General features: G+C 39.3%; 2 protein-coding genes across 2 annotated transcripts; one reads left to right on the top strand and one right to left on the bottom strand.

The window, feature by feature from the left end:
- Positions 1-195: 195 nt before the first annotated feature.
- On the bottom strand, positions 196-10216 carry LOC125239950 (zinc finger protein 596-like). Its single transcript, XM_048147735.1, has 3 exons — positions 10139-10216; positions 3535-3675; positions 196-1307 (listed from the first exon to the last, which is right to left on the bottom strand). The coding sequence occupies exons 2-3, from the start codon at positions 3569-3571 to the stop codon at positions 319-321; spliced, it is 1026 nt and encodes a 341-aa protein (XP_048003692.1). The 5' UTR covers positions 3572-3675; positions 10139-10216; the 3' UTR covers positions 196-318.
- A 6842-nt stretch (positions 10217-17058) lies between these two features.
- LOC125239938 (zinc finger protein 26-like) lies at positions 17059-23104 on the top strand. The gene is made up of 4 exons (XM_048147715.1): positions 17059-17280; positions 19379-19514; positions 20964-21065; positions 21809-23104. Exons 1-4 carry the CDS (start codon positions 17137-17139, stop codon positions 22978-22980), a joined length of 1554 nt encoding a protein of 517 aa, XP_048003672.1. The 5' UTR covers positions 17059-17136; the 3' UTR covers positions 22981-23104.
- The last annotated feature ends 3589 nt before the right edge of the window (positions 23105-26693 follow it).

The following is a 26693-nucleotide window of genomic DNA, read 5'->3' as shown; positions in this document are numbered from 1 at the left end:
AGATAGTTGAATTGGTTGAAGGGATGGAAAGTGACATAGGCTACTTTTTATCTCTTTCTAACCCCCCACTTATCTAAAATGGGGGTGGAAGTCTGTATGGAGTAGTTCGCAGTTTCCGAATTTAATTTAATTCTATATAATAATTAAATAAAAATACATTTATATTACTAATATCTTCAAGTGGTTTATTTTACACAATTGTTTGTGTATAATACACACAAGTGGTTTATTATATACAGAATTATACACAATTATTGTAAAGTCAGGAACTACTAAGAATATACATAGTTATAATGATTATGTGCTCTGCATAAAATACTATGTTTGCCCATGTTGTCGCTTCAAATGCCTCCTCAAAGAGTCCTTCCCCTTAAATTTACTATCGCAAATCCCACAAACATACGTTTTTTCATCCAAATGCGTCTTCTCATGCCTTTTCTGATCGAACTTAGTAAAAAACCTCATCTCACACGCATTACAAGGAAAATTCCTCTCTCTAACATGCACGGAACGTATGTGAATCTTCAAATTTTGCAAATTTAAAAATGTTTTTGGGCATAAAGAACATTTATTCAACTGACGTTTCGCGCCATGCTCTAAAATTTTGTGCTCGACCAGCTGATACGTGTAAAGGAACGTTTTACCACAGACAAGACAGTATCTCTTTGACATAGAACTGTTATGGTGTGTCCTCATATGTCGAACGCGCGCGTAACTCGATAAAAAAATATCAGAGCATAGACTACACTTTTTTTCTTTATGGCGCGTTTGCAAATGGATTCTTAAACTTATTCTGTTTATGTACGAATTACCGCAAATTTCGCACACATTATTTGAATAATGATTATTCATATGAACGGACAATCTCATGTATGTGTTGAATTTTTCGCTACATAAAACACATTGGAAGGAATCTTGCAAATTGTATGGTATTAAAAAATGTTCAGCATCACCGAATTTGATCTCATGATTTTCTATGAGGTGTTTTTTCAGATCTGTCAAATTTAAAAAAGTTTGTCCACATTTTGTACATTCCAAATTTGAAATATCTGCGTTTTGGTATGACATGCCTCTCAAGCGATTGAATTTGGTTTTTATTACCTCTGCGTTAGAATGTTTTTTGGAATGTTCTCTTAGGTCTTTTATGTTAAGGAATGAGTCTTTACAGACGAAACAGCCAAATTTGGTCTTTAAAGACTTGAATAGACAGAGGTTTGAGTTAAATACTAATTTTAAAGAGTTCTCCTTTAAGTCCTTGTTGATTTGCGATTCTTGTTTTAAATTTTGCTGCAGACTGTTTTGAAGACCTGAAAAATTTAATTTAATTTATTTTATAACATTTAATGATTATTTTAATGTATCCTATAATGAACTAGGTATACAAGAAGACTAAAAAATAGAATAGTTTTAATTTTAAACTGAAATAAATGTCATATACAAAGAAAAAATGACCAAGGCCTCCAAGTGTCCAAAGCTGGATGACATTTATATAAGACATTTATTTCAGTTTATAATTAAAATAGAAGTGTGTCTACTAAAAATACAAATAAAATTATTTTCTATGAGGATAATTTAATTTGTTCTAAGAAGTTTTAATTTTAACTATAAAACTCCCGTGAGACTCATACATATTTAAAAATATTTTAAGCGGGTTACTCACGTATTAAGTCGATATAGCGTTCGACCGAGCCGCGCGCACCGAGCAAGCGCCCGCAGTATGCGTCGCGCTCTCGACATGTAACGGCGGGGTCGCTACTCTTGAGAAAGGTTCTCGAAATTGAACCGAAACATGTCGAACGCTATATCGACTTAATACGTGAGTAACCCGCTTAAAATATTTTTAAATAAGTTTTAATTTTGTTGTTGGTCCTAGGTTTAAATCAACGTTTAAATCCTTTGTGTGTTCAGCCCATATTTTATGCCTGAATTATGGATGATACATATCTATTTTATAAGCGCTGGTGGCCTAGCGGTAAGAGCGTGCGACTTTCAATCCGGAGGTCGCGGGTTCGAACCCCGGCTCGTACCAATGAGTTTTCGGAACTTATGTGCGAAATGTCATTTGATATTTGCCAGTCATTTTTCGGTGAAGGAAAACATCGTGAGGAAACCGGACTAATTCCAATAAGGCCTAGTTACCCTTCGGGTTGGAAGGTCAGATGGCAGTCGCTTTCGTAAAACTAGTGCCTACTCCAAATCTTGTAATTAGTTGTCACAGCGGACCCCAGGCTCCCGTGAGGGAGGAGGATACATCTATTTTTTCAAGGAGGACATATCTATTTTATATAGTAGGGTAAATTGCCAGTAGCTGGCCACCTTGTACTAAAAATGAATTCTGTATACTTATAAACAGAATTCATTTTAGCCATAGATTAAATACCTATAAGAAAATTATACCATCCCATACATTAAAATGCGACCGCCAAGAACGTGCTTTAGTAAATAGATTACACTCGAAGATGGCGTTAAGTGTCACTTTCGATTTGTCATATTTATGGCTCAAAAGTGACACTTAACACCATGGCAACAAGGCATTATTAGTGGCGCCATCTACCTTTTGCACGTTCTTAAGAAGTCAGATTTTAATGTTTCAGCAAAACATGGCCAGTTACTGAAAGGTGGTCAGTAATATAAATTTTATGTAAAAATGAGCTCTATTTATATGTAAAGACAGTTAATTTTTGTTATAGGGTGGCCAGTTATTGGACACTGGCCAGTCACTGGCAATTTACCCTATGTGTTTATTATATACATTTGTCTTAGTACCCACAACATAAGCCAAGCCTTTTTGAGCTTGACATGGGTCTTTCCGTGTCTTTTTTTGCTGGTATGCCACAAATCAATCAATCAATATTTATTTGCAAAAATGTAGTATTACAGTGAGTTTTTAAGTGTAAGTATACAAAAAGTGCGTACATTCTACTTGAATAATCATGCAAATTTTACTTATAAGCTATTCTAATAGCTTATGCTAAAAGTTATTTAACAGACCAAAAATTATAAGGAGTTAAGTAACTACTGTAAAATAATAAATTAATAATTAATACTCATTACATTAGTCATTAAAAAAATTACAAATTATTTACACATTGCATATTCTCATTATTATTTTAATACATGGGTTAAACTGTAGCGTAGGCGAGAGGCTGGCAACCTATCACTGCAATGCCACAGTTTCGTTTTCTTTCAACCCCTTATTTGCCAAGAGTGGCACTGAAGCTTTAGTAGTTTCATGTGTTCTGCCCACCCCTTTATGGGATACAGGCGTGATTGTATGTATGTATGTATGTATTTTAATACAATTCATGTCAAAGAAACATGCGCGGATACAGGGGAAGGGGGGGGGGGGTCATGACCCCCCTGCAGCTTAGGTTGGCCATACAAATAGACCACGTGACCCCCCCCCCTGGGCACGAAGCTGGATCCGCGCTTGCAAAGAAAGGCACGGAAACTATGGAAACTATCATACAATGCCTTTTTCAGGCGGCATAGTTTAGGCGTCACAAAATAGGATTCGTATAAATCATCCGTTACCTTCTCTTTCTTCCATCAAGCTTGGTTCCTGTATCATTTCATCATCTTCCTGGAAACCCAAAACCTCAGCATCATTTGCAGAAGTCTCCTCATTAGTGTTGTAACAGTGATTCTTGGAGTTCAGTTTTACGACATAGAGACCTGAAAATGGAACAATGAACCTACTTAGTTATCTATTTGGTCCCAGGTTCGACGAATCCCGGTAAGGGCATCTATTTGTTCCTGAGTCATGGATGTTTTGACGTGAAACGTTATGTGAACGTCTTTAAAAACCCGTAGTAGAGTGACCGGACCGAAAACCAGGTGTAACGAAAAGTGTTATGGCGCGGCGGCTTATATCTCCGTAACTATAATACCCATATAAATAATTTTAATATGAGTGTGTAGAGGAAAGTAGCCATTACTCGGAAATACATAATTTGCTGATACAGATGGCGCCACTTTTGCGGTATAAGCGTTCCATTCGGGCCAAAAATGACGTTTTTTGTATTGTTTGTTCAGCAAGTACTCACAAAAATTGTATTGTGCTGTAGCATAAAATGGTATTGTTAGATAGATCTCGTGCTAAATTATCGAAATATTATAAAAGACGAACATATTTATTTATGACCAGCTGGAAAAATTCAATAATGTGGCATTTTTTACAAAAATTTGTTGCTTGTTCATATTTGAGGACATCGTATGTAAAAATTAAAGCATAAAACTGTCAAAAATTACTTAAAACACTAAGATTAACTAATAAGGATTAAAATAAATATACATTATCCACAGTAAAACTTATTCATCTTATCAAATAATGCATTAGAAACTATGGCGGCGGCAATGGCTGGCAATGTACTGAAACTTGTTGGCAATCGTGACTCTTTCGATTCGTTTGAGGCAATCATATGCTAAAATTAAAGCATGAAACCGTCAAAAATGACTAAAAATACTAAGACTAACTACTAAGGATTACAATAAATATACATTTTCTATAGTAAAACATATTCATCTCCTCAAATATGCATTAGAATGTTTGGCGCCGCCATCGCATATTAACATACCGAAGCAATCTAGTCTCTTCCGATTCGTTTTTTAAGACCATCGTATGCAAAAATTTAAGCATATAACCATAAAAAGGTACTAAAAATACTAAGACTTACTAATAAGGATTAGAATAAATATACATTTTCTATAGTAAAACACATTCATCTCCTCAAATGCATTAGAATGAATGGCGCCGGCGGCTGCATATAACATACGATCAAGCGATAATGATTGATTGTAGTTAAAATTCAGTAAAGTACTATGAATAATAAGCATGTATATCGTCGCTTAGCACTAGTACCCATAATACAAGCTTTGCTTAGTTTGGGGCTAGGTTGATCTGTGTAAGGTGTCGTCCAATATTTATTTATTTATTTATATGTACAGTACTTTTTTGGTGGTGCGCAGGCCCCGAAGGCCCCACGGTCTTGTCTTTTGTATTTTGTTTACCTGTAGTGTTTTTACGCGAGGCCGCAGGCCGAGCTACAGATAGATAGTGCTCCCACGCAGAATACTTTTTACACACTTTTATAATTGTTCTGCGCGGGAGTTGGACCTCCGGCCCGCCGCTTCGCTTTTTAGACACTTTTATTATTGCTCTGTGTGGGAGAACTATCTGTCCGCAGCTCGGCCTGCGGCCTCGCGTACTTGGGAGCACCTCGGAGACGCTCCGGGCCTTCAGCCCTACGCGGAGCTCGGCCTTCGGCCTTCGCTGGATTTCTAAACTCAGCGTTGGGCCTCCGGCCCGCCGCTTCGCTTTTTAGATACTTTTATTATTGCTCTGTGTGGGAGCAGTATCTGTCCGCAGCTCGGCCTGCGGCCTCGCGTACTTGGGAGCACCTCGGGGACGCTCCGGGCCTTCGGCCCTACGCGGAGCTCGGCCTTCGGCCTTCGCTGGGTTTCGAAGCTCAGCGTTGGGCCTCCGGCCCGCCGCTTCGCTTTTTAGACACTTTTATTATTGCTCTGTGTGGGAGCACTATCTGTCCGCAGCTCAGCCTGCGGCCTCGCGTACTTGTGAGCGCCACGGGGACGCTCCGGGCCTTCGGCCCTACGCGGAGCTCGGCCTTCGGCCTTCACTGGGTTTCGAAGCTCAGCGTTGGGCCTCCGACCCACCGCTTCGCTTTTTAGACACTTTTATTATTGCTCTATGTGGGAGCACTATCTGTCCGCAGCTCGGCCTGCGGCCTCGCGTACTTGGGAGCGCCGAGGAGACGCTCCGGGCCTTCGGCCCTACGCAGAGCTCGGCCTTCGGCCTTCGCTGGGTTTTGAAGCTCAGCGTTGGGCCTCCGGCCCGCCGCTTCGCTTTTTAGACACTTTTATTATTGCTCTGTGTGGGAGCACTATCTGTCCGCAGCTCGGCCTGCGGCCTCGCGTACTTGTGAGCGCCACGGGGACGCTCCGGGCCTTCGGCCTTACGCGGAGCTCGGCCTTCGGCCTTTGCTGGGTTTCCAAGCTCAGCGTTGGGTCTTCGGCCCGCTGCTTCGCTTTTTAGACACTTTTATTATTGCTCTGTGTGGGAGCACTATCTGTCCGCAGCTCGGCCTGCGGCCTCGCGTACTTGTGAGCGCCACGGGGACGCTCCGGGCCTTCGGCCCTACGCGGAGCTCGGCCTTCGGCCTTCGCTGGGTTTCGAACCTCAGCGTTGGGCCTCCGGCTCGCCGCTTCGCTTTTTAGACACTTTTATTATTGCACTATGTGGGAGCACTATCTATTTTTCTATGTATATAAGTATTTGTATATTATATTATATCGTTGTCCGAGTACCTGCAACACAAGCCTTCTTGAGCTTACCGTGGGACTCGATCAGTCTGTGTAAGAATGTCTTATAATATAAAAAATTAAGGTAGGCTGCGTCAGGGACACAGCCGCGATGGATAACGTGAAACGTTGTGTGGACCACCGCTACTGAGGAGGGGACGTAACTAACTAGCGAAGGCCGCAGGCCGAGCTGCGGACAGACAGTGCTCCCAGGCATAACAATAATAAGTGTCTAAAAAGCGAAGCGGCGGGCCAGAGGCCCAACGCTGAGTATCGAAACCCAGCGAAGGCCGAAGGCCGAGCTCCGCGTAGGGCCGAAGGCCCGGAGCGTCCCCGTGGCGCTCACAAGTACGCGAGGCCGCAGGCCGAGCTGCGGACAGATAGTGCTCCCACACAGAGCAATAATGAAAGTGTCTAAAAAGCGAAGCGGCGGGCCGGAGGCCCAACGCTGAGCTTTGAAACCCAGCGAAGGCCGAAGGCCGAGCTCCGCGTAGGGCCGAAGGCCCGGAGCGTCCCCGAGGTGCTCCCAAGTACGCGAGGCCGCAGGCCGAGCTGCGGACAGATAGTGCTCCAGCACAGAGCAATAATAAAAGTGTCTAAAAAGCGAAGCGGCGGGCTGGAGGCCCAACGCTGAGCTTCGAAACCCAGCGAAGGCCGAAGGCCGAGCTCCGCGTAGGGCCGAAGGCCCGGAGCGTCCCTGTGGCGCTCCCAAGTACGCGAGGCCGCAGGCCGAGCTGCGGACAGATAGTGCTCCCACATAGAGCAATAATAAAAGTGTCTAAAAAGCGAAGCGGCGAGCTGGAGGCCCAACGCTGAGGTTCGAAACCCAGCGAAGGCCGAAGGCCGAGCTCCGCGTAGGGCCGAAGGCCCGGAGCGTCCCCGTGGCGCTCACAAGTACGCGAGGCCGCAGGCCGAGCTGCGGACAGATAGTGCTCCCACACAGAGCAATAATAAAAGTGTCTAAAAAGCGAAGCAGCGGGCCGAAGACCCAACGCTGAGCTTGGAAACCCAGCGAAGGCCGAAGGCCGAGCTCCGCGTAAGGCCGAAGGCCCGGAGCGTCCCCGTGGCGCTCACAAGTACGCGAGGCCGCAGGCCGAGCTGCGGACAGATAGTGCTCCCACACAGAGCAATAATAAAAGTGTCTAAAAAGCGAAGCGGCGGGCCGGAGGCCCAACGCTGAGCTTCAAAACCCAGCGAAGGCCGAAGGCCGAGCTCTGCGTAGGGCCGAAGGCCCGGAGCGTCCCCTCGGCGCTCCCAAGTACGCGAGGCCGCAGGCCGAGCTGCGGACAGATAGTGCTCCCACATAGAGCAATAATAAAAGTGTCTAAAAAGCGAAGCGGCGGGTCGGAGGCCCAACGCTGAGCTTCGAAACACAGCGAAGGCCGAAGGCCGAGCTCCGCGTAGGGCCGAAGGCCCGGAGCGTCCCCGTGGCGCTCACAAGTACGCGAGGCCGCAGGCTGAGCTGCGGACAGATAGTGCTCCCACACAGAGCAATAATAAAAGTGTCTAAAAAGCGAAGCGGCGGGCCGGAGGCCCAACGCTGAGCTTCGAAACCCAGCGAAGGCCGAAGGCCGAGCTCCGCGTAGGGCCGAAGGCCCGGAGCGTCCCCGAGGTGCTCCCAAGTACGCGAGGCCGCAGGCCGAGCTGCGGACAGATACTGCTCCCACACAGAGCAATAATAAAAGTATCTAAAAAGCGAAGCGGCGGGCCGGAGGCCCAACGCTGAGTTTAGAAATCCAGCGAAGGCCGAAGGCCGAGCTCCGCGTAGGGCTGAAGGCCCAGAGCGTCCCCGAGGTGCTCCCAAGTACGCGAGGCCGCAGGCCGAGCTGCGGACAGATAGTTCTCCCACACAGAGCAATAATAAAAGTGTCTAAAAAGCGAAGTGGCGGGCCGGAGGTCCAACTCCCGCGCAGAACAATTATAAAAGTGTGTAAAAAGTATTCTGCGTGGGAGCACTATCTATCTGTAGCTCGGCCTGCGGCCTCGCGTAAAAACACTAAAGGTAAACAAAATACAAAAGACAAGACCGTGGGGCCTTCGGGGCCTGCGCACCACCAAAAAAGTACTGTACATATAAATAAATAAATAAATATTGGACGACACCTTACACAGATCAACCTAGCCCCAAACTAAGCAAAGCTTGTATTATGGGTACTAGTGCTAAGCGACGATATACATGCTTATTATTCATAGTACTTTACTGAATTTTAACTACAATCAATCATTATCGCTTGATCGTATGTTATATACAGCCGCCGGCGCCATTCATTCTAATGCATTTGAGGAGATGAATGTGTTTTACTATAGAAAATGTATATTTATTCTAATCCTTATTAGTAAGTCTTAGTATTTTTAGTACCTTTTTATGGTTATATGCTTAAATTTTTGCATACGATGGCCTTAAAAAACGAATCGGAAGAGACTAGATTGCTTCGGTATGTTAATATGCGATGGCGGCGCCAAACATTCTAATGCATATTTGAGGAGATGAATATGTTTTACTATAGAAAATGTATATTTATTGTAATCCTTAGTAGTTAGTCTTAGTATTTTTAGTCATTTTTGACGGTTTTATGCTTTAATTTTAGCATATGATTGCCTCAAACGAATCGAAAGAGTCACGATTGCCAACAAGTTTCAGTACATTGCCAGCCATTGCCGCCGCCATAGTTTCTAATGCATTATTTGATAAGATGAATAAGTTTTACTGTGGATAATGTATATTTATTTTAATCCTTATTAGTTAATCTTAGTGTTTTAAGTAATTTTTGACAGTTTTATGCTTTAATTTTTACATACGATGTCCTCAAATATGAACAAGCAACAAATTTTTGTAAAAAATGCCACATTATTGAATTTTTCCAGCTGGTCATAAATAAATATGTTCGTCTTTTATAATATTTCGATAATTAATTAAATGGTATTGTTAGATAGATCTATCTAACAATACCATTTTATGCTACAGCACAATACAATTTTTGTGAGTACTTGCTGAACAAACAATACAAAAAACGTCATTTTTGGCCCGAATGGAACGCTTATACCGCAAAAGTGGCGCCATCTGTATCAGCAAATTATGTATTTCCGAGTAATGGCTACTTTCCTCTACACACTCATATTAAAATTATTTATATGGGTATGTAGCTTGTACTATGGGTGCAAATTTTTTTCTTTATTATTATTATTTATACACATGATTAGGTCACATCATAGGTATCATATCATCATGATTAGGTCATAGGTTTAGTTTTCTTTCAACCCTTTATTTGCCAAGAGTGGCGCTGAAGCTTTAGTAGTTTCATGTGTTCTGCCTATCCCTTTTTGGGATACAGACGTTAGTAACTTATTATTAATCTGTGATACAGGCGTGATTGTATGTATGTATGTATGTATTAGGTCACATGTTATAATAGATACTAGAACATAATTACTAAATTGCTCATAGGCCAATGGACCATAATTGCCATAAAGCAAACTGTTAAGTATATCTCAGGTCTAAGAACATCCGTATTTGTAATATCATATTCATAATGAATATTCATATCTGTGGGTCTAGTGAAAAAGGGTATAACTCAAATTGACTCTTTGACAAGTTTTGTAATATGTTTCATATTCATATCTGTGGGTCTAGTGAAAAAGGGTATAACTCAAATTGACTCTATGACAAGTCCCACCTCAGACATGTGCCCTTTTTCATCGAGTCAATTTGAGTTATACCCTTTTACACTAGACCCACAGATATATTTACTGCATTCGACATCTTTTAAAAGTGGTTATGCCTTAAAAAGTACACAATATTTATTTATTTTATTGTCTTTACCTGTACCTTCACTAGGTTGTGGTCCATCATCAAAATCCACACTGATTTTGTCCTCAAAATCATCCCACTGATCATTTTCTTTCAATTCTACCAACAGCAAATGGTTCAGTGATTTTACAGCTTTAATCTTGAAGTCTGCAGCTCTCTCAAGTTCAGTTGCACACTGTCCACAGATTCTACTGTTACTGATATGTTGTGATACCTGAAATTTATGCCACACATTATAAAATGCAATAATTTGAGTGTTCTTTTTTTTAAATTATAAATGGGCTTACTCTTGACCACAGACTAGCCAAAGGCAAAGACGTGGCCTACGATGGAGTGAGCTCGCCCAGAAGATGCCTGTTCACTCTTGATTTGAAGGTTGTCGTGTGTTTAGTAAAACGTCCCACTTTGTCGGTTACCATTAAGGCTAAATCTACTTGTATCTTTATACGAATAAACTGACAAAGCGGCTTTATAGCATTCGACAAAGTGATGAGACATTTTCCTGTGCACACTCACAAATAATAATGTCTGTTACTTTATACATTTTAACCTCCCACGCAAAAACGAAGGGGTGTTATAAGTTTCACGTGTCTGTCTGTGTGTGTGTGTCTTTGGCATTGCAGCTCCCGAACGGATGAACCGATTTAGTTTTTTTGTCTGAAAGCTGAGTAAGTCGGGAGTGTTCTTAGCTATGTTTCATGAAAATCGGTCCACTACGTCGCGGTCGGGGGTTTTTTCAAAATTTTAATTTTGTTTAAAACAGTTGGCAAACTAGCATAGCCTATGGACGCATGCAACTCCAGATATGTTGTTGTTTAAAGCTATAGGTAATTTATAACACCATATTGGACTATGTTAACATTAAAATACTTACGGTTACATTATAAGTTTTTAGTAATATTTCGGAATACACTTGTTTCTTTCCTTGATGATAATGTTCATGGAAAATGTCTTTTGTAGCCTCAGGCCCCAAGCAGAACAGGCACGTATTTAAAGACATAGTGATATGATTTTCTTAAGTCCAACTACCCATTGGCTCCCCACAGACAGTCTTAAAAATTCATAATCTTAAAAAAAACTTGTATGCAATCTGACAGTTCAGATCTGTCAGTGTCAGTTTGAACTGTCAGATTGCATACAAGTTTTTTTTAAGATTATGAATTTTTAAGACTGTCTGTGGGGAGCCATTCTATTTAATAAATCTTATTCGTTTTTTATGTCGGGCACCAAACACAAACAACAAAAATGTTTTGGTACAAAAGTACGTTCAAAAACTTGATCAACTAAATTATGTACTTCTTAATACTTTTGAGTTTTATTCACACATTTATCACATTACCACGTCTAATTATTAAATAAAATTAACAATATATCACAATTAACATTTTTATTGAAAGATAAACTCAATGAGATTTTAATGAAAATTTCCTGATCCGACCTTCAAAGATTACAATTTGTTTAAATTTGAACGTATACATCAGTTGTCCTCAAGCCTCCCTAATAAAAAATCGTGTGAAACGCGTATACTCATCCTTGACTTCCTTATGAATTAGATAATGTATTGAAAAGAGACGGATATATGCTAGTTATTTCTCTTTTTGGTAGGTGGTCGCCAGTTTTGTGAGATTTCGTGTTTAGCCAGGGATGTGACTGTGTCGATTTAATTATCGATATATTTTGCACGTGCTTATGTTCTCACCTTAAAAATAATATAAACTTCATACATAACTAATGACACTAAAAATGTATTAAATTTATCACTTTTATTAATATTGAAAATAGGCAAGGTAATGTACAAATTGCGTTTATTATGACTTTTGACTAGACTTAGTCATACATTAATCATTACTTCACTTTCACCCCTCATATAGAGACCTGGGGACAGGCTCTGTTTTAGCTTCTTGGCCTTCTCCTTTTTGGTGGGGTCCAGGGAGTAAACGCGATCATCGCACCTTGAACTTCGTGTTTCCAGTGTTCTTCGGAAATCTAAGAAATATATAAAGTTGAATTTGCAAGATAAGTAAATAACAAGAGAATCATAACTAGAGATGGGCCGAATACGGACTTTACCGAATACGAATATTCGGCCGAACATTCGGTTCAGCTGTTTATTACCGAACCGAACATTCGGCCGAATATTCGGTTGAGCCATGTTTTAAATCCGGGCTTAGAGTTGAAAACGTTTCAATGATTGCTAATGGGTACACATTTATCTTAATGTTCCTATAATTTAGTGTATAAGAAAAAAATCGTTTTTGTTTTTTAAGATACGTTATTTGTACGTTATTTATTATTACGTTATTTATACGTTATTTTACGTTATTTATTTATTATACGTTAGGTTTGCCAACGCGCTATGGAGCGCAGCATTCTAGGTGTCAAAAGGACCGATCGAGTCCGAAACACTACGCTGCGCTCCAAAACTCGCATTGCTGATGTTGGCAAAAAAACCGCCAGGCTTAAATGGGACTGGGCCGGCCACGTCTATCGCATGCATCCGGATAGGTGGGCTAACATAGCCACCAAGTGGATGCCGACGAAGAAGCGAGGGCCGGGCAGGCCCAGGCAAAGATGGCGAAACGATCTTGACGCCTTTCTGAAGAACTGGCCGGAGGAAACAGAGAACAGGGAGTCATGGAGAGCCAGGGGAGAGGCCTTTGCCCAGCAGTGGGACACTCAAATAGGCTAACAAAAAAAAAAAAGATACGTTATTCTACTTTTATACAAAATTATTAAATTTTATATTTTAACTCATTTTTAACTTCCTTTGGTAGTTTCTTAGAATTCAGAAATAGGATGTCATTATGTGATGAATTACGAAACAGGTTACGCTATTTATTTACTTCGTTTATTCGGTAAATATTCGGCAATGTAACCGAACTATTCGGCCGAATACGAACACTGAAAAACTTGCCGAATTTGTCGAATACCGAATATTTAACGAATATTCGGCCTATCTCTAATCATAACAAAGAACAATAATCATTCATATCGTTTTTTAGGTATGGATATCGATAGGTTATTATTGCATGGTCGATAAAACACATCACATCACTATGCCAAAAAACATAACCTTTGCGAGTTTGAGAAAACTTCCAAAAAATATGCAAAAATCTATACAGAATTGAATAAGATTTGAACTGTATAAACTACTAATATGTACATTTATATTTCTGTCAGGTCGTATCAATAAATACTATCAAAATTTCAAGAAACTTACCGATGAAATGATATAACCTCTTGCGTGTTTTCTTTTCTTCCTGAATGTGATTTGCAACACTTGATCACACAAGCCATAGTCCGAAATGAAACTTGGAACTATCACAAATATACACTGAGCTAATTTTTCCACGATCTATCAGAAATCCTCACAAAATAAATAAATATCGTCAAGACGACCATTGAAGTCGCGCTAAAAATCCGAACCAATATAATACGACTATGTACAGTTGTCAAAGATGGAGACCGAGTGTGAAATGACAAACGTATATTTAATTTTGCCGTATAATAAATGGACCCCAGGTCCATTTTGACATCAGCATTTAGGGACAACCTTCGAGAAAACGAAAGAAGTTGTAGAATTTTGTCTCATTCGCTCATATAAAAAAGGTAATAGTGTGGTGTGAGTAAGATACATGTCACCGAGCTCTTATTTTAGCATGGCTTCCATGCTTTAGTTATACTTCCGTGGTTGTCCTAGACAGTTTACAGCAGTATTTTCTTTGTCGAAACACACATTTATTAAAAATAATTACATATTTACAAAACACAAATATACGACTAGAAAATAAATATTAAAATTATAACAAATCTAAAATAAATAATAAGCTAACAAACTGTAACAGCTGTAACAAAACGGGCTAGCATGGTAGCGTCATCTAGACTAGTCACTTACATAAAGTGCGGAAAGGACGCAGCGACGAGATATACGCTACCACACGCTACCGTGCTTTCCCACTCCAAGGTAAAATATATAGACAGAGCCGAGTGGGATTATGAAAGTTTGGCTGGCTTTATAGAAATAGCTCTAGACTGGCGAATAGGCGATATTATTAACAGATAATCACAATAAAATTAGTTAAATGGAATATTAGGTAAAAGTATAAGTTACCTACTTATATTTTAACATAGACTATGCGATGTCTTCGTTATAACATAATTTTACTTAACTAATTCTTGTCCCTTCTGCGTTTTTTTAGTTTTATCCTTTTTGACTGTCGGTTGAGTTTTCGGCTTAGTTCTTGACATCATCATGTCATCTGGTATTGGTCTTTGTCCAAAACTGTAAAAATATAATGAATTATATCAATATCACACTCTAAAGTTACGTCTCAGATCTTTGTTATGTTTTCTACTGGAATCTATAGATTACTAGCTTTTGCCCGCGGCTTCGCTCGCGTTCGAAAGAGACGAAAAGTAGCCTATGTCACTCTCCATCCATTCAACTATCTCCACTTAAAAAAATCACGTCAATTCGTTGCTCCGTTTTACCGTGAAAGACGGACAAACAAACAGACACCCACACTTTCCCATTTATAATATTTATAGACGGTCAACCTAAACACCGACACTAAATAAACGGCAAATTTGAAAACTAAATTTTTCAGGCAACGGCTCACCGGCCTTTTGTTTTCATAAAACGCTTGCCTTTTTAAACCTTGAAGTTAGTGGAATCAACATCGAGTCATTATAAAAATAAATAAAAATAAAAATAAAAATCGAGTCATTATCATTACACTTAATAAATATGAAAATGTACGGGCGAAGGATGAAGGAGAGATCACGTTGTCAACGTGTATGCCCAGCCCAGGGCATCACGTGGTTATTTTGTATGGCCAAGCTAGGCTCCAGGGGGTGGGATGGGGTCATGATCCTGACCTGGATCCGTGCATGACTGGAAGGTGTACTAGGTAACTACTTAAAGATTATGAAATGCGTTACTGATCTACACCAGGTCCGGGCGTCAAGTGAAACTTCGGCGACCTGTAGTTAGCCTGGGACTCCGACGGCAAGAACTTTGTGCGGCAGTTGTGGAAATGGTAGTCGCTAAAACAGAATGTAAAAGATAAACATTTTATTTTATTCTATGAGTTAAGTATACTTAGTTCGATTTCCATTTAATTGGTTCAAACATTTTCAATGTAAAAGTATTGGTCTACCGTAGAGTATAGAGTCATTCCAATCTAAGTTAACAGATGTTTTTTGACCCTGCTGATATAATTGTGATTTGTGCAGTTTGTGCTAGTTAAGTACATAACATCAAACTGTAACGTATCGGTATGAATACACAATCCAACATCATTAACTTATGCTAGTGATATCTAGACATAAGTTTGCTGACACAATCCTGCAGGAACACGCAATAAACGCTAACATATGTATGTACATATATAATAATAACAAACAATAAATGATTCTCGTTCTGATTCCGCCGGCAAAATACTTGCACAGACGGGACTATGTATCAAAATCGCTGTCAACTTTTAGCTTGGAATGAATCTCCCTGTAAAAACTCTTAAAAACGATTTCGAGAAAATGGAATTACGTGATTTTGGGCATCTGTTTACTTCCAGGAGAAATTCCGCTCACAACGCGTTCATGCCATCGATTCCTCAACGTTTCGTTGTTGTTGAGCGAGTATTTCTTCACGCCTATGTAGGCACTGTGCGCACTTTCGAAAAGTGGCAGTACATCGAAATTTTTCGATAGTTTTTCGTTGAATTCTGCATCTGATTTGGAGAACATGAAGTAGACGTTAAGCAAATTTTGGGACTTAAAGGAGGCAAATTTGAAAAATGTAGAGCACACACTCACAGACCAATTGTCTCCATAAAACGCGTACCTTCCTAAACCTTGACGCTGACGGAATCATTGACGAGCCATAACACTTAAAAAAATGATTGAAAATGTAGGGGCGAATTTTTAACTGACGTAGAAAAGTTTAATTTCGAGACATTTTAGAGTCGACATTTGGTTGACAGTCTATAACTGAAACACATTAAGTAGGTAATCTTCTAAGCTTGTATTGGCAAGAGATGAATCAGAAATGGAAAGTGTGTGTTCACTCTACACATGGTGCATACTTTCCAACAGGGTCGTAGCCAGAATTTAAGACGTAAGTATCTTCTTAGTAGTCTGTGTACGTAGGTCATCAGCCGTTATTACAAGTAGAATGTATAATGTATTCCTGTGAAACAATGTAATTCTACGTTGGTAGGGTAATGGGATTTTATGGCAGGCAGGGCATTGCCCCACAATGCCCTCCCTCTAGCTACGGCCCTGCTTTCTAAGAAACTTCTGCTTAGTTAGGTAAGGTCAAAATGGATTGAAACCATACCTTCGTCAACTTCTTCTGGTTGCTGACTACATTCCAGATGTCCAGCGTCTTGATTAGACATATTAACTTTGTGTTATCAAACACAATGTATTTACAAAAATAAAATAAAATGACTATAAAAAAATACCGACGAAAATATCTCTAAGAACCTAATCGCCCTAATTTTATACAATCCTTTATCAAGACATCCCCTGGCTTAGCAAGAATTGTGGTGTCAACTTGACTAATCACACCAAAAAGAGGATTTTCTCAAACCTATCCATGTATAGTCTGACTCAACTCCTTTTAGATAAGTAGAAAAAAGCGTAAAATTGAAATAATCTAGGGGCGAATTATGAAGAATTGATTAAACCTTTATTCTGCCCACCAAAGATTTCCCATTGCCTACCAACAGTACCAACTTGCCATACACAATTTGTATTTTGCGCCTTTTGTGCTAACAAACTTGTTTGACAGACTATAATTCATTCATTTTTAAACAGAAAAATACATCTCACCTCAAAAAGCAAAAAGGCTGTGAGTTCCTCACGCCAAAGTCCAAAAACAAAGAAAAAAGTTAGTCACAAACGTCAATTCCTGGCTGTCAAAAATTAATTGGAATTTTGGTTTGTGGTGATTACCAATTAATCAGAATGAATTGAATTTAATCGCGGAGTGTGAATCGGAAAATAAAATGGAGATAACAGTGGAGAGCCTGCCGCTGCTAGGGATCTGTAACCTGTGTTTGAACGAAGGAGCTGTGAAGAGTATGCTCGGTAGCAGTTCGACTGATGTTCCGTCCTATGCAAATATATTGTTAAAATGTTTCAGCATAGATGTAAGTTGGCCCTTTTTATCGTTTAATATTTCGTTTATATGCTTTATTTCTTGCTTTTTATCGTCTTAACCGGAGAATAAATATAAACATTCCGTTTATAGCTCAGGGTTTCATTTCCTATTGGATGTTTATGCTTTGGTATAAATATTTATTATGTTCGTTTGGACTTTCAACTGGGTATATTTCCCTGCATTCATGAAAAGCTTGCTTTGTCCTTGTGTCTGTTTAACAAAATTTTCATAATTGACACTTGGAGGAGTTACAAAATGTTATTTTATGGCAGAGTGGTGAGACATCAGTATTTGCTCCTTTGTCAGAATCAGAACTGTCATCAGTGCTATGGTCTCTTTGCAACATGTAAAGAAGCAGACAAAGTTAATTATACATCTTTGGTGAAACTAACATTTTAAACATTCTTTGAACGACTCACATATTACTAAGCTAAATAAATCCTTGACATGTTTCAACCTTTATCACAGAATATATAATAGTACAAGTACAGAAGGCTCACTCCTTTGATATTCACAAAATGCCGCCATTCTAAATTCTTACCTACATTAACAAACGGACCGTACGCGAGCAGCCTACATTGAATTTTATTGTGCCGCGCGAAGGTCGTCGCCAATGAATGGGCCGCGGACTCGCGGCCGCTGATATGTACTTGTAGCGCAGCGATAGAATCGCGGAGTGAGCCCCCCCTGCCTTTATGAGGTTCTTCATGGTTTACTGATACTGCTTTAACTATTCTAGCACTCAATGTGTATACTTCAACCTGTTTTTATTGAATTCCGTTAACTTTAGGTGATGGTTCTTTAGATCAAATATATTTAATTTCTCTAAGAAACTAGTGTCTTAACTCTTACGGTTAATGAGTTATTAAAAAAATAAAAAAATTACTGAACATGTCTGTGACAGCCTTTACCACTTCCCAATGTTATATGTGATGTCAATCACTTGACACTAACTTGAATATTATTCTTAAGGGTCTCTCACACTAACTAATTCATTTATTATGTATGAAAACGACGAAAAATTTTTTTTTTCGAATTTAACTAAGAGTGATATACAGGGTGGTTCCTGATAATGAACTTAACAACATGTTGAATTTAACGGAAAACAAGAAAAACATGGTGTATAAATTTTATTTTTCAGTTGTTCCCTCAATGCTGTGGATTGTGACATGATGACATCATGTCATTTGAAGACTAGGTCCCTCCATAGACATCTGTTTGTCACCAAGTGCATGTCCTCGTACAGTTTTAATTGCATGGGTTCATAATTAATCTCTCCAGGCTATCTGGCAGCCCGAGATGTGACTGAAATAACTAAGAATATGGTTTAGGCATATTGTTGACAGCTGGGGCTTTGTGCGTAGCTCATCAAGTACATACATCTTTACTGGTCAAGCATTTGAATTTTATCACAGAATATATAATAGTACAAGTACAGAAGGCCCACTGCTTTGATGTTCACGAAATGCCGCCTTTTTAAATGCCTACAAAATTCTAACAAAGAAACGAGCCGCACGTGCGCAGCGTCGGATGATAGGGTTGCCTATGGATTAAAACGAATTAATTCTCAGATAAAATGTTATACTATTTATTCAAGTCTTGACTACTTTCTAGGTATATATCTGTATTTATATATCTTTGTTTAAGCCTTCAGTATCACAAGTCTTATTGAACTTTTCCGTGGGATTTAATCAATAAGATATGTGTAAGATTGTCCTATTTTATTCATGATGTCTATTTAACTAAGCATTATTAGCCATTCCACACGTGGACATCGCATATGAACCTTAAAAAAAACTCGCAACGTAAAGTAACAATAGAAAGTGCGAACGTGCGTTCCGTGAGAACACGCGCCACCCCTGATTAGGCCGCGAACCTACCCCTACCTACTGTTTTTACTTACACCTACTCTTTTTGATTATGTTTTTTTATTTCCACTACCCAAAGGTTGTCTGGTAGAGATCGTTCTTTAACGATAAGACCGCTTGTTGTCTGCCTCTATTTATGATCATTTGGTTTGTCTCCACTGTTTCGTTTGCTGAGGTGTGCCAATAAAGAGTATTCTATCTATCTAATTCAATTTGCAGATAAGCCTCATGGAGCTGGGAGACACAAAGCAACTGGTGTGCGACCCGTGCGCCACTCGGCTACTAGACAGCATGGCGTTCAAGGACCAGGCGCTGCACTCCCTACACAGCCTCGAGGAGTCCGCTAAGATGTTCAGTAAGTGTTCAGGATTAGCAAGAATAAGCGCTAGTGACCTAAAATTTTTATCGCTAAAATCCTGCACCAAAGGAATGTTTCTGTTTATTCCAATGGTAGAGAATGCCTCACGGCGTTTAGTCCATATTATACATATACACCGTGTTTCACTTAACACTAAAAACCTGAAAACTGTTTGTTCAGAATCGAGAGTAGAATCGATTGAGCTATATCTTGATGGGGGTAATATTTTTTGTTTTAATTTGTATTATTAGTTATTGTTTACGTGCCCATTCTACAAATTCGTAATACAACATTGTGCATATCATATTGTTAGAGGTTGTATACCTTTTTCAGTATTTAAGGGTATTAATACTGGCTGGTTACTTGGACGATTATTTTTTCCGCTACGAGATAGACGTTGTGCGTCAGTTTAATTTTAAAGTTTATCATAAGTCATAACAAATTGAACTCGTACCTAATTACAACCTTGTCATTTTGAATGTTAGGTTTAAATTTGCTTACTGCGTCACCTGTCCAATTTGAAGTTTACTGTGACACAGGTTAAAGTGCTTTACAGTGATATAGCTGTCTATGTAAACCTTATGTCGTTGCAGTAACATACACAATTAAACAGTTTGAAGGTTTATGATGGTAGCTAGCAATTATTTTATTGAGTGTAGAGTTAAAAGCCGAGTAGAGCTGCACAAAAAATTAAAAATTCAATTTAAAAAAATAATAATCATCAGATTAAAAAATGAACATTGTAGATACGTTTAAAAAAATAAAAATCAGTTGGGGTGTCTGAGGTTTTGAGTGATACCGGAAACACGGTGTATATTTGTGTATCCATACTTATATTATAAATGGGAAAGTGGGTGTGTCTGGTTGTTTGTCCGTCTTTCACGGCAAAACGAGGCGACGAATTGTTTTTTAAGTGGAGATAGTTGACGGGATGGAGAGTGACATAGGCTACTTTTTGTCTCTTTCTAACGCGAGCGAAGCCGCGGGCAAAAGCTAGTAGTATATATTTGATAGAAATTAAATTTATAAGTAAGTAATCTATGATGTAACTATGTGCATTTGCATGCAGACGACCGGTCTGGCTCAGTCGGTAGTGACCCTGCCTGCTAAGCCGCGGTCCTGGGTTCGAATCCCGGTAAGGGCATTTATTTGTGTGATGAGCACAGATTTTTGTTCCTGAGTCATGGATGTTTTCTATGTATATAAGTATGTATTTACCTATTTAAGTATGTATATCGTCGCTTAGCACCCATAGTACAAGGCTTTGCTTAGTTTGTGGCTAAGTTTTTTTTTTTTTTTTTTATGAAATAGGCAGCAAACGAGCAGACGAGCCGCCTGATGGTAAGCAGTCATCGCCGCCCATGGACATAAGCAACATCAGGGGAGCCACTTATGCGTTGATCTGTGTAAGGTGTCCCCAATATTTATTTATTTATTTATTTACAGATGTGAAGAGGGAGAGCGTAGACTTCAACGATGATGCTGGCGAGGCCGGCAGCCCCGCGGACTTTGATGGTGACCCTGATGATACTGATGATGATGACAAAGGTAATGTGGGTTTATTTTTGAAAACTCCGACTTGTATTATTTATACTCGATCGGCAGGTTGTGTGCATTCTCAAAATATAAGCCGCATTGCCAATAAGGTTGATTATCTTTCAGATAATTTAACAGTTTTTTTTATACATAATCAACCTTAAATTATTCTTTATTGAAAAACAAACAATAAAACAACTAGAAATAAACTTAGAAATAAGAATAAATAAAATAAATTAAATTAACTTACATTAATTAACAGTGTGCCCAGAAGGCTGGCCGCATTACCTCGTTGAATGGCAATGCTTATGCGTTGAGCAAAATATTGGCCAGCTCTCTGGTCACCTGTGACGTCAACTAGGCGCGCCGCTCTTTGCTAATCAACCTCAAAGCAGAATGGAGTTCCCAGATTCGAAGTTTATTAAGCGACACAATTTTATTATATTTGGTTCCATATAGCTGTGGAACGCTCACATATATTAAATAGTCAATATATAACCTATTTATTTGAAAACATATTTCAATGACATTACAGATAAATCCAATGCATGAAATTAAATCATTAAAAAAAATACAGTAAATAAGAACATAAAAAAATATTACAAAGAATAAAAGTATTATAACTAAACAATTGATTTGGGCGATGACGAAACAGCGTGGCTACGTTGTGTCGTTTTCCCCGGTGTAGGATATAATAATATAACAATATTAGAGTGTGTGAGGTCGTGTACTCAAAGAATTTAATGTCATTCCAGCATTATCAGTCATCGTCAAAAAGGAGCCCACCACAGAAGTCTTCAAACCACGTAAAACCCGAAAAAAATTCATCACCATATCCATAAAGAAATCTAAAGACTACAAAGATATCGCTGATACCGAAACTATGCTCGCACAAGGACTCTTCCCGTTCAAGATACGTCAGAACAGGCTCTTCGCTTGTGCCATATGCCCAGAAACTTTACCCAAACTGGAAGACTTGAAAAAACATATAACGCAACATAATAAGAAGAATATACATATAGCGTTCAAGAAAATGATGTTTTCAAAATCACAGAGGTTCTATAAAAGTGGGACGCACTTACGATGCAAAATATGTACCACAGACTTAAGTAATTTCGAAGAATTGAACGCTCATGTTGAGAATTGTACTCGGCTTAAATTTACAAATGGTAAATGGAGTAATTTACCTTTTAAACTAGAGAAAGATCAACTAGACTGCCCGGTTTGTAAAAAGACTTTCCTTAATTTTGTAAGTTTAAACACTCACATGAACATACACTACCCGAATTATATCTGTGAGAATTGTGGTAAAGCGTTCGCTTCGAAGGCTAGATTAAGAGGACATATGAGAACTCATGAAGTCGGTGAGTTCCCTTGTAAATACTGTGATGCAGTCTTCGATAGAGTTACTAAGAGAGAGAATCATGTATCGAAAGAACATAAAGCAGGAGTGCGGTACGCTTGTAAGCGCTGCAATATATCATTAACATCGTTCTACGCTCGACAGAAACATCTCGCTGAAATTCACAACGAAGAGCTAAAGCGATACAAATGCAAAGCCTGTCCGCAGAGTTATATCACACCGGGGCACTTATCGAGTCATGTCCGGAGAGATCATTTGAACGAACGGAACCATAAGTGTGATAAGTGCGACTTAGCTTTTTATACTAAGAACGCTTTGAAGATGCATATGATTAAGCATGACGGTGAAAGAATCCATGTTTGTCATATCTGTCAGAAGTCTTATCAGAGGAAGAAAACACTTCGCGAGCATATGAGGATACATACGAATGATAAGAGGTTTATTTGTCCGGTGTGTGGAAGAGCCTTTACGCAGAAATGTACGCTGAAGGGGCATTTGAAAGTGCACGAGAGAAAGGTGGATTTAGACGAGAAGGTTCCAGTGCAGCCTTTGCATTCTATTTAACCCTTTAATGCATAGAGATAGTACACTGTGTTTTTATTGAATTCCGTTAACTATAAGGGAAGGTTTTTTTGATCAAATACAATTAATTTCTCTAAAAAACTAGCGTCTTAACTGTTACGGTTATCGAGTTATTAAATAAAAATAAAATAAATAAATAAATATTATAGGACATTCTTACACAGATTGACTGAGCCCCACGGTAAGCTCAAGAAGGCTTGTGTTGTGGGTACTCAGACAACGATATATATAATATATAAATACTTATATACATAGAAAACATCCATGACTCAGGAACAAATATCTGTGCTCATCACACAAATAAATGCCCTTACCGGGATTCGAACCCGGGACCGCGGCGCAGCAGGCAGGGTCACTACTGACTGCGCCAGACCGGTCGTCAAAATTAAAAAATTAAAAATAATAGCTGAACACGTGTGTGACAGCCTTTACCACTTCCTAATGTTATTTGTTTTGACATGTGCCGTCAATCACTTGACACTAACTTGAATGTTATCCTTAAGGGTCTCTCACACTGATTAATTCATTTATTATGTATACGCGAATTTAACTATAAGTGATATACAGGGTGGTTCCTGATAATGAACCTAGCTACGTGTCGAATTTAACGGAAAACAAAAAAAACACGGTGTATATGCATCATACATTTTTGACTCTATTGACAGCATGTCAAAATTCAAATTTGAATAAATCTTTGTCAAGGTCATGCATTTAAGGGTTAAAAGTCTTGAGGTAAAACTTGTTAAAATCTCGCTACTAGAATCATTTTAAAAGTGAAGAATGTCTGGTTGTCTGGGTAAGACTTGAACTCACGGCCACTGGATCGATACTCCAGCGCTCTGTCAACGAGGAGGCACACTGACAATTTATCCCACCAGGCGGCGCCTGTGCAAGTGTCTAGGCATGTCACTGTTATTCATATGTGAGAGAGAGAAAACAAATATCATCTTCTCGCTCTCACGTATGAAATTCTTTATCTGTGCAATGGACTAATAGGGTGGCGCCATCTGTATAACCTTTGAGTGTGCCTCCTCACTGAACCAACAAAACTTAACCGCTGTTGCCGTGTAGTTTCGTGAACATTGAATTGTTACGGTAGATGTCGCTTTCGTAAAAACTGGTGCTTACGACAAATCTTGGGATTAGTTGTCAAAGCGAAGCCCAGGCATGAGCCATGCCAAATGCGGGAATAACGCAAGGAGGATGACGGTAGATGTCGCTATGGGTCCCATTGATCTAAGCGGTGGAAAATTTCGCTGGCTTGGTTGAAGTCTTGGTGGCTCAGTTGGCAGGGCGCTGGAGTATCGATCCTGAGGCCGTGAGTTCTAGTCTCACCCAAATTTGTTCTAAAATTGTAAACCTTGTATATTTTCTGTAAATAGGTAGGTAGTAATAAAAATAAGAACCAAGTTTACTAGACGTAACAGATGGGTTGTATTTAAACGTTATTTATATAATTATGTATGAAGAATATTAAATTATAAGTAAAAAATAAGATCTGTTAAAATTAGGGGGTTGATGTTGCAATTTGAGCCTTAAATATTTGCTTTAGGGTCTCCTCAAACCTATCGACGCAGAATCGAAAACCGCTCGTTATATTGTGTGTACGCATTCGTTAAGAGACGACGAAGTGATTTTTTTTTCATTTACATATAATATACAGGGTGTATACAAGTGACGGGTTAAATTGTGGCGTAGGCGAGAGGCTGGCAACCTGTCACTGCAATGTCACAGTTTCGTTTTCTTTCAACCCCTTATTTGCCAAGAGTGGCACTGTAACTTTAGCAGTTTCATGTGCTCTGCCTACCCCTATATGGGAAACAGGCGTGATTGTATGTGTTGTATGTATTTTGATAGCGGGTCATGGGCAGCTATGAGATCCCGTAGTCCTACGTGAAAATGGTCTATTTAAGGAGACCATCCATCGATTTCAAATTGATGAAAAATGCCATTTACAGATTTTAGAAAAAACATACAGGGTGCGAGAAAAAGGGCATTTTTGACAAACTTTTTTTTTGACGCCAATCGATCCCATTCCTATCAAGGATCAAAAGCTTGTATGGGACCAAAAAAAAATTCCTGCTAGAAAAGTCACAAATCGCGAAAACTTTTCCCATACAATTTGTATGAAAAAAAATTATTTTCCACATGGTGTTTTTATGATGCCAATCGATTCCATTCCTATTCAGTATCAATAGTTTCTTTGAGCTCAACTTGCGGTAATGTACATACTAAAGAGCCACAAATTGAAGAAAACTTTTTCGACATTTTCCCCATAGTAAAATGTAGCTATTGATTTGTGGGTTTTTAGTGCAGAATAGGAATGGAATCGATTACCATCAAAAACACACCATGCGGAAAAAAACATTTTCATACTAATTGTAAACGGAAATTTTTTTTGGTCCCATACAAGCTTTTGATCTTTGATAAGAATGGGATCGATTGGCGTCAAAAAAAAGTTTGTCAAAAATGCCCTTTTTCTCGCACCCTGTATGTTTTTTCCAAAATCTGTAAGTGGCATTTGTCATCAATTTGAAATCGATGGATGGTCTCCTTAGACCATTTTCACGTAGGACTACGGGATCTCATAGCTGCCCTTACTGACCCGCTGTCAAAATACACCCTGTATATGAATAGAATTGGTCTTCGAGAACAGATTTCACGTCGATAGGTTTGGGTAGACCTTTACGAGGAGTTCACTATTTTGATTGTATTATGTCACAAATAATCTTTACTATAAACGGTGTTTAGTCACTTGCATATTTTAGGGGGTAAATATGTTAGTCATACTGAAAGTTTCGTCCACACATGAAATGTACGATTTTTTTAAATGTATACCATGTACCAATGAGTATTTCTGAACTTATGTGCGAAATGTCATTTGATATTTGCCAGTCGCTTTTCGGTGAAGGAAAACATCGTGAGGAAACCGGACTAATTCCAATAAGGTCTAGTTTACCCTTCGGGTTGGAAGGTCAGATGGCAGTCGCTTTCGTAAAACTAGTGCCTACGCCAAATCTTGGGATTATTTGTCAAAGCGGACCCCAGGCTCCCATGAGCCGTGGCAAATGCCGGGATAACGCAAGGAGGATGATGAGAAAATTATCAAGGAATGGCACGCCAATTGTGTTTTAGCGATTAAAAAATAATTTTCTTACATCAGATACATCTTTTGTATCATCAGAGATATCTTTTATCACATCAGAGATAAAACCACATGGTGGCAAACGAGAATACGGCCCGCCTAACAGATAGCAGTCATCGTAGCCTATGGACGCTGACTGTATACATAGACATATTTATCCTGCAGGTGACTTAATAAACTCGCGCCCAGGCAGGCAAGCATGGTCGCGTGATAAACGATATTTCGTCACTACTTTAAAAAAATCTCGTATCTCACGCTATTCCTCAAAATTAAAACGCAGTAAGTCTATATGCATTCCGTACATACTTACTACAATTTTCTTTTCCCCTCACTAGCTCGGAAACACGTGTTTTGTCCTTTAATACCAGCGGGTAAAAACGCATTTTATCCACTAGAGGGTAAAGTAATTTGACCTTGAGCAAAGTCAAATTAACTGCTTTAAAATTGATAAAAGTAGGTGAATCTAGTAATAAAGATGATTTACCACCTGTAGAACTACTGGAAGCAGTGATAAACGCATTTTTTGCGTTGTAGTTTCCTCGCTATAGTG

The sequence above is a fragment of the Leguminivora glycinivorella genome, chromosome 26 (genome assembly GCF_023078275.1).
Source record: "Leguminivora glycinivorella isolate SPB_JAAS2020 chromosome 26, LegGlyc_1.1, whole genome shotgun sequence".
Classification (NCBI taxonomy): Eukaryota; Metazoa; Arthropoda; class Insecta; order Lepidoptera; family Tortricidae; genus Leguminivora; species Leguminivora glycinivorella.
Note: the sequence above shows the minus strand (reverse complement) of the source record. Positions and strands in the feature narration are given on the sequence as shown.

Coding starts and splice junctions, on each gene's coding strand:
- LOC125239950 (XM_048147735.1), bottom strand. CDS start 3,571: ATGATACAGGAACCAAGCTTGATGGAAGAAAGAGAAG. Junction 1,308..3,534: donor CTTGATGGAAGAAAGAGAAG/GTAACGGATGAT, acceptor TAAATTTTTCAG/GTCTTCAAAACAGTCTGCAG.
- LOC125239938 (XM_048147715.1), top strand. CDS start 17,137: ATGGAGATAACAGTGGAGAGCCTGCCGCTGCTAGGGATCTGTAACCTG. Junction 17,281..19,378: donor TAAAATGTTTCAGCATAGAT/GTAAGTTGGCCC, acceptor TTCAATTTGCAG/ATAAGCCTCATGGAGCTGGG. Junction 19,515..20,963: donor GGAGTCCGCTAAGATGTTCA/GTAAGTGTTCAG, acceptor ATTTATTTACAG/ATGTGAAGAGGGAGAGCGTA.